Below are 9,018 nucleotides of genomic sequence, written 5' to 3'. Positions count from 1 at the left end.
CACTTCAAATATAATAAGTAGGCTGGAAGCCAAAAGATGGAGATTGACGTGCCACCCAAACGCTAATCAAAAGACAACCGAACGATCATGGCAAGGTCACACGGTGGAATCCGAGTGTCCAGTTCCGTCCCTCGGAATTACCAGAACGCTCCATCGTTTCTTCCTGTGGGGACCGTGACTCCACATTCCATCTCTGCATTCCATGGAGATGTTCCAGGAAAATTTGACCCGTCCGTTCCCGGGACCAGTGGCGAAAGGTTTTCTGCCCGCGTTTACATTTTCTTTTCTTTCTGGGCTCTGTTTTGTCAAATGCACTTATATTATTCTAGTAATTATCGTAGTAGATAAAATGTTAAAGGCGCAGCATATGAAAAAAACCACCACTATTAATCCTTGTGGATGTCTCGAATATCCTCAGCAGATAGTTTTGAGAAGCCTTCCTCCCTCTTGTTGTGACTTCGCTAGAATTGCCTTCCAGTTACTCAAATGCATTCGCCTCTCCAGACCCTGTCGACCACAAACACACTTGCCTTTGCCTTCCTCCACCCAAGTCTCCAAGAAATGTGTCAACAGGTGAAATAGATTTTTTGTATCCTCCTTCGAAAATATTTAGTGGGCTTACTACTCTCTTCAGATATTCTTGAGGTTAGGATATTAGGTATCTGCCAGGTCACACATCAGCCTTCAAGATGGATCGGTGTTACCTGGACCTCTTCTGCCTCGGACTCAATGGTCACATTTTCACTTCTCCATTCCCAACGGAGAACACTGGAATCCCGTCTGTCTGAGTCACTGTCACAAAGTCTGCTGGTTGAGGAAGAGCATCAGGTAAGGCTCTCGTTCACTAATGCTTCTGAAGAGCAACTCCAGGGCCCTTTCTGATCCACTGTCTTTAGCAGGGTCTTGTTCCTCTTCTGCCGCGTTGGCTCCTGCTACACCAGCCCCTTCTCACCCTCGGTGAGGACCTCAGTGTCCTGAAGATCGTCCAGGACCCCATCTGGGTCCCCTATCCGGGCTTGCAGCGGCTGACATTGCTTCTTCACAAAGGCTGCACCTGAACGGAAGGAAGCGTTGTAGACTCGGAGGACAGCTCCGTCACAGGGTTCTGGACCAGCTGAAAATCACGATTCCGTGTGGAGATGTCGCTCGTCCCCCTTCGCGTGTTCCCTAAATCTCTCACACACGCGTTCTCAGGATGCGCAGTCCGTTTTCAGTGGCCCATGAATTGAGGTACGCTCAGTGAATTTTGTCTCCCTCTTTGTACGATTGGAACGTAGAACACACCACGTGAACCAACGGGGCTGGGCTCAGAGGAAGGAGGAGAAATAACTGGTGGAAGAAATATCCACAACTTAAAATACGCAGATGACACCACCTGAACAGAAGAAAGTAGCGTTTGAAAAAGACTTCTGATGAAAGTGAAAGAAAGTGCCAGAACGAGACTGCATCTGGACATCAAGAAGAAAAAAAATCACGACTTCAGAAGAAATGTACGACATTAACAGAGATCATGGAGACGCTGAAATGGTTAAAGATGATTGTGCCGACCTCGGTTCAGTCATCAGTTCAAATGGTGACTGCAACGAAGAAATCGAGACGGCTGAGACTCAGAGGGGCAGCAACAGAAGAAATAGGAACGATCACCAAGAGCGAAGACGTGTCATCGGAGACCAAGGCCAAGATCATCCCCACCTTTGTGTTCCTGATTACTATGTACCAGTGCAGAAGTGGACAGTGAAGGAGGCTGACGAGAAAAAAGTTGATTCATTTGGAATACGGAGTTGGGGGAGAGCTCTATGGACACCCTGAGCAGCAGAAAGAGGAACATCTGGGTCCCCAGCGTAAAACATCCGCTGGTGGCAATAAGTGACGAAGCGGTCCTACTCCGGGCACAGCATGAGAAGGTGGGGTTCTTTGGAAAAGACAGGAATTCTGGGAAAAACAGAAGGTGGCAGGAAAAGAGGAAGACCAAATATGAGCTGGACTGACTCCATAAAAAGAAGTCGTGGGCACGAGTCTATGGGCGCTGAGTAGGGCTGGTGAGGACGGGACATTGTGGCCGTCACTCATCCATTTGGTCCCCAGGAGTCGGAGCTGACTCAAAGGCATGCAACTAGCACAAAAAACAGACAATGTACATGCATTCTTCAATCCCTTCCACTCCGCCAAGCTTCGAGAGCCTGTCCCTCATTACTTCTCACTTCTCATCAGAACCCTAGAATGGGCTCTATCTCATTGGACATCCACCTGCTCATCCCTCTAACAATCAAACAGAAACTTCGGGTTCCTAAATTGTCATTTTCTGTACCTAATGCTGGAGATATGGAGATAGACCTGTTCCTCCACCCAAGGGTTTTCTAATAAATCTGACTGGATAAATACAATACAGAAGAAACAGGAAACACGGGGTAAAGACAAGGTATTTTTCCATCTCGCATCCTCAGAATACATACACGTTGGTGCACGTCTGTATACGTTCTACGTGTGACCTTGGCCAAGCCATACCACTTTCTGGTACCTCAGTTTCTTCAGTCAAAGCGTGATTGCTTTTTATGTACAGCTCACTCCTCTCGAACTTTTTCTTAACACAATGGCATAGATAACGAAGGCCCAGTCATCTGGGGCTATCACCAAACAGCGTGATTTGGTGATAAAATTTCTGCGAAGTCTTGGTATCCATATGGAAAAGGTTATTGGAAGTTTACATTCAATGACTCTTAAATGTGAGTGAAGTCGCTGTCATAGAAAGATCCTCAACTTATTCCTAGTGCCCGAATTACTTTTCATTCCTCCTGTGTGTTAAGCAACTTCTCATCAGTCTTCAGCACTAGGGCATAAATGTCACTCTTTTCCTTTCTCTTGGACTGCATTTTAATAATCACCTTAAAATAAGTTTCTCTATTGTCACCTGTCAGAATATACACCCCATGAGCGTGAGGTCCGTGCCTATGATGGCTTCACTGTGTCTAAAGATGCTCAGTGTGTGATTGTTACTTCATGGCCGTCTGCACGTTCACACTGATGCTCTTCTGTGATTTTTCCGGCGAAGCCTAGCCACAGTTTGTTGACGGGGCTAAACAGAAATGGTGGCCATAAAGCACAAATATGGGTGCCCATAATATTTAGCACACCACAGAGGTTTAATAAGCTGCACTTATCATCATCTTCATCACCATTTCTTATTACTTTAATGCCGTAAAGGAGATGGCTAGACTTTAGAGCAAAATCTTCGCCGAAGATTTAGTATCAGGGGAGGATTTGAAGGAGTGGGATTTTGGTATTAAATACAAAACGACGCCAAGAAAAAAAGAAAAGAGGAGGAAAGAGATGTCACGATGTACAGGGCGAGAATCTGACTCAAGATATATGCTGGGAGCAGCTTCCGAAGGGTCTTGTAGACTGAGCTAATGAGTTTCAATATCATCCTTCACGCAACATGGTAGATGCCTCTTGCTCAAGAGCCCTATGTAGTAGGAAGTACAGAGACCTTTCTGTTGACGCTACACAGTCACCACCTACAGGGACGTTCTTCGAATTTTGTCTAGTCATCTTTACCTGACTCTTAACCTAGATGCGTAGTCGAGTTTGAACCCAGTTGCAACTCCAGGTGTGGGGCACGACTTTTTTTTTTTTTTTTAGCTAGTCTGTTCTCTGGACCTCCGTCCTAACAACCCAAGCTGGCTAGGAAATGGGTTTGTCACCGTTTCGAGCCAATGTGACACCCTGAGAGCCTTCTCTTCGTTGGCAGGGACCAGACAATGCTTGCTTTCTTCTCTGTGTGGTCTGTTTTGAGATGTGAGGCTTGTTACTTTTACAGGTGTGGAGACCGATGGCCCATCGAAGGCAGCAATATAGAAAGCAAGGTGGACCCATAGCTTCCTCTTGATGACATCTGAGCCACCGGATCAGCCTTCCTGAGAGTCAGCCCCGCCTATCACCTTTGCTTTTACCTAAGCTGGGACACACCCTTTAAGTCCATTTAGGTTGAACTTTCTGTCTTTTGCCACACAGGTATTTGTTTACACGGACATCCGGGACATTCTAGATTGCTACCTTGGGCAATTTAAGATGGAGAGGCAGGCGTGAGAAGATAAGGATTTGGAGACCCAAGTCTATTACTTACGGACGATGGAACTTAGGTCCTCTGAACCTTGAGCCCTCATTTTAAATGATTTCTTTCTCTGCCACATACCAACTTCAATAACCTAAACCAGTTCCTGGCTGAAATGCTGTTCTCGATTTTCACTGCAGTCTCAAATTCCGGTTCCCCACTTCCCGTCCATGACTCACCTACATTCAATCATCCCCTCTGTTCAGAAGAGTCAACGCGTTATTATCTACCTTTTAACAGTTCCCCTTCGCTTTCAGCCAAAGGTCCAAAATATTCCTACTGTCATTCTTAGACTTTCAGCTTCTCTTTCTTGCCCGCCTCTCTGGAAATCACGTTCGCTTTGTCCTTTGAAAGTGTAATTTCCAGCCATATCGGAATACTTTAATCTGTAGTTCCTCAGGTGCAAAATACTTTCCCTAATCAAACATGGTTGCGTGCTCAAAGTTTGCAAATTACACCCTAACACACTCACTGAAGTCAATCATACTCACTGCATGTATCTGTCTCTGACATCAGACTTTATAAATGACCAGGATAGAAGGAATGAACCCTCACTGAGTGACATCATACCGCTCAAAGGCCTCCTGGAATCGGAACCAACCTGCTGGCTTTTAGTATAAACATTTCACTGACCTGACAGGGAGACAGGGGTTGACGCAGCACCAAACTGGAGACCCACTAGGAAAAAGAGAAAAATCAGAAGATGAGATGCAATCGATCACATACCCTTATTTAGTTTATCTAAACTCTGAAGCAACCCACCGAAATAATTGAATTCCATTTCCTAAAGTAAGGATCCTGTTTTGGACATTAATATACTAATGGAACCCAAATAAGTAGGTCATTCGTCACCCATTAAGGAAATGATCAGAGGAAGGAACAAATTTTTCTAATATTGTCTCGACTCCCACCTGTTAGGAAATGAGAAGGCTATAACATAATCATATCATGCTGTCCTCCAAAAATCACCGTGTAGGCAAATGTGTTTTAAACATAAAATGCCAACATTAAGTGAGTAAATCTGAACATGTATTTTTTAAACATTTTAATAGGATTGTTGATAGCGCAGAACTTTGAATATACTTATAGGTTGACAGAAGATTTGTCAATTGAACCACCATTTCAGAAAATGGACAAACAGTGTTTACCATTAAGCTTTCCACATGGTCTTACGTTTCGGTTTTTAAAATCCTCAAAGTTGTTTAAAGTTCTGATGAATTTTGTGACCTCCTCCTTTGGCGACTGCTCAGTCTCCATGTATGTCAACAATTACGAAATTGCACAGAAAATGGAAATAAACAGACTTTATGCTCCTTCGGACTGTTCACTACCTCTTAGACATGAAGGGTTTCCATCCCCACTGCCAGGTGTACTTACTCACTTCACTCCCGAGATGGACCCCTGCCACCTACCTTGGTTTCACTCACGTCGTTTATCAACTGACAGTAGATTTATTCTCCTCTCTTGGATGGAACCACAAACAGACTTTCTCCTGTGACATATTTCGCTCCAACCCCGGGGTAGAGGCTTATGACTTTTTCTTCCCCCAAATTTCAGCATCATTCTTTTACTTACCTGGCTTCACCAAAGTCTCCCAGACTTAAAGTCTGATGTCTTTTTTCTGTAATTTTAAATCGGATCGGTTTCTTCATCTTCCCTGTATAGACTTTAGAGAAAGGCTAGATTTCTCCAGGGTTTCTGTAGGACAATTTCAACTCCTAGAGGAAACACACCACTTGACTTGAAGCAGTGGAGGGTGGAAAGGACTCGTGGCCTACAGTGAACTGGCCAGTGAAATCTAACCCCTGGTTTTTTACACAATCTCATGGCTCGTTGAATGGAAAACGGAGGGAGAAAGGTCAACATCCTTTTAAGTTTACAATTTTAAGAAATATTATGATTCCATGTAAGGACGTGTAGCTTAGCACTCAGCAACACCTGGTTCAGAGAAGAATTGTCTGAGCTACACACCCTCCATCGGGCTTCCATTTATTTCAAAAGTACAAAACATTTTGAAACCTGTCGAGTCAGATTCACATTCAACCGACCTTGGGTGTTATGTCCACGTTAGCGGTACAAGACACAATATAACGGGATCCAAAGTTCAGGGCTTCCACAGGGGCTGAGCTCTGCAGACGCACACCATGGAAACTTGCTTCCTCTCCATCTATTGCCTGAAGAAGAAAAGGCAAAAACGAATTAGAAAGCAAAAGTGAAAAGGTCAATAAGCAGAAGTAGGGGCATAGAGTTATCTATATGCTGTAGCATATGTATGATGCGATTTGATTGATGTAAAGATTCATATACAGACAGATACATATGTACGATGATGTCTCCATTCATGAAAAATGTATCACAAACTTCTACGGTCGGTTATCTCAGAGCCAAGGGATTCCTCTTATTACACATCTCTGTAGAGTTCAGTTTTCTTTGTATGATGTAGCAAAGATAAACGTGGCTGACTGCTCCTCAAACCTGGGTACAAAGATGCTCCCCTCTTGTGCCTCGGCATGGGCCCGTCTGTGTTTGCAGCTACATCTGTGACCTGACTTCTCACCGAGATCTACTTAGAGACCTAATTAGAGACCTGACTTCTCACCGAGGCAGGGTGGCTACCACGTGAGATGCTCTGCCACCCGAGCACCAACAAGCCATACAGAAGTGACGTCCCTTCCGAGAGGCCCAGGAGCCAGAGCGGAAGAGTCCTTGGAACGATCTGAGTGGCCACCAGGTACAGAATAGAACTCAAACACGTTGAACAATAATAGCATTTGAAAATTCTCAAATGCGGTTCAGTAGAGACGCTACAGAATTAAAGGGCAAGAATTTCTGTTACAAACGATTACAGTAGAGGGTGTTACTAGTCCAGTTAGTAAATACTCTTGGAGGTAGTGACCGGGGAGGGGGCAGGAAGGGGCAAGAGGAGGTTCCAGAGAAGCCGGCGATACCCTACTTCTTGGTCTGAGTGCAGTGTCGACTGTGCAAATTATGGAGCAACAATTTATCTGCCCATCTGACTGAGTTTTAAAAATCAGTAGATACATTTGAAGGAAAGGACGGTTGATGCCGCAACCTGAATTGGGCCTAGAAGATCAAGTAAGAGAAAAATTTCAAATTGTATTGATCAAAGACATGAAACCATGACAGGGAGGAGGCAGAGAAGGGAGGCGAATCGCTCTCCAGGTATCACCGTACAAACCCAAATAAAGAGTAACAACGCCGGAGGGATAAAAAAAAAATTGACGGACAAAAGACAAGAATGTACCGTGACACTTCTGACGAAGAACTATTTTAAAGGATGACTTATTTTAGATTAAATTTAAAAATGCATGGTGACGGAAGGAAGGTTCACTCTGGGTAGGGAAAACACAATGCAATATATGTATGGCGTGTTACTGAACCGTGCGCTGGAAACCTATATAATTTAATTAACCAACGTCACTGCGAAAAGTTTAATTTCAAAAAGGAAAAAAAAAAAACAAAATTATTCAAGAATTAGTTTAAATTAAATTACACTTCCTAGAGCATCAACGTTCCATACGGTACCTTTGATTATTCTGTTTTCGTCTATTTTGTTCACTGATGTATTCCAGCCCCTAAAACAGTGCCTGGAATATGTCAGGCATGGAATAAATATTGATTGAATGAGTAAATAAATCTCCCTAGAACAGCGCTGTTGAATAAAAATATAATTTGAGCCCCAAATGTAATTTCAAGTTTTCTAGCAGCCATATTTTTTAAAAAGCAAAAAGAAGCAGGTGAGATTATTTTTAGTAATACCTTTACGACATATTTGATTTAACCCAACATATTATCATCTAAACATGTCATCGATATAAGAATTAAATGACACCGACGTACTTGTCTTCATATAAAGTCTTCAAATTCCGTGTGTATTTTGAATTTACAGCACACCTCAGTTCAGGTACACAGTAGGGACATGTGGCCAGCAGCTAACAGAGAGGACTGTGCTGCTTCTACAGTAAGCAGGGAGGGTTCTCAGAGCAACGATAGGTATTTTGAGTTTAATTTACAGTTTCAAGCAAAGAAAAGATTTCTCCTCTCTCCTTATCCTCCAGAAGAAGGAAGACAGACCACGTTTCATTTGTTCTATTGACAAAATTTCATGAGCACCTACAATAGGCCCTACACTGGGCTCGGAACTAATTTCTGATTAAGTGGCAACGGTCCCTCCCATCGATGGAGCTTATGCTCTACAGAGATATAATAAGTTATATTATGAAAGTGAAGTTTGGAAGTAAATATATATGTATTCAACTATCTCTTTGTTTACCGATTTGTCGTCTGTATCTCCGTAGATTGTACACTCTGTAAATATTTCAATATCCGTTGGGATTAATGAGACATTGGATGTAGGAAAGAAAGGAAATAGAAGAATCGAACAGACATTCTAGGTTTGGACTTAAATAACTTAACAGAACTTGGTTTTCTATCGTCGATGGGGAAGAGGAGTTGAAATAACAGTTTTGGGGAAGAAAGGGGAGTGGGATCGTAGATACGAACGTAGTAACCCTCCTCTCACACAGAAATCACTTAGGGAACAGAAAGAATTCACCGAGACCACCAGCGAGTACGCAAAGGCTTCAGAGGAGGAGCCTACAGAGGGCCAGAAGGAGAAAAGAGAAAGGAATCGAAAACCTATTTCCAAAACCGTTGTCTGAAAATTTCCCTAACCTGATGAAGGAAATAGACACACAATCCCAGGAAGCTCAGAGAGTCCCAAACAAGATAAACCCAAAGAGGTCCACACCTGGACACATCATCATCAAAATGCCAAGTATCATTTCAAAGAGAGAATCTTAAAAGCAACAAGAGAAAAGCAATTAGTTACCTACAACAAAGCTCCCGTAAGACTGTCAGCCAATTTCTCAACACAAACTTTGCAG

The 9,018-nt window shown here is 43.3% G+C and overlaps 1 protein-coding gene across 1 annotated transcript in view; it reads right to left on the bottom strand.

Moving 5' to 3' along the window:
• Positions 1-795: 795 nt before the first annotated feature.
• CARD8 (caspase recruitment domain family member 8) overlaps positions 796-9,018 on the bottom strand; it is an 11,401-nt gene continuing 3,178 nt past the window's right edge. The window contains 5 exon segments of the mRNA XM_011378180.1: positions 796-872; positions 875-1,054; positions 5,687-5,711; positions 5,713-5,829; positions 6,160-6,285. Of these exon segments, the coding sequence (XP_011376482.1) occupies positions 796-872; positions 875-1,054; positions 5,687-5,711; positions 5,713-5,829; positions 6,160-6,285 (525 nt within the window).

The sequence above is a fragment of the Pteropus vampyrus genome, unplaced genomic scaffold, assembly GCF_000151845.1.
Source record: "Pteropus vampyrus isolate Shadow unplaced genomic scaffold, Pvam_2.0 Scaffold333, whole genome shotgun sequence".
Classification (NCBI taxonomy): domain Eukaryota; kingdom Metazoa; phylum Chordata; class Mammalia; order Chiroptera; family Pteropodidae; genus Pteropus; species Pteropus vampyrus.
The sequence above is the reverse complement of the archived record's forward strand: the minus strand, read 5'-3'. Positions and strand labels throughout refer to the sequence as shown.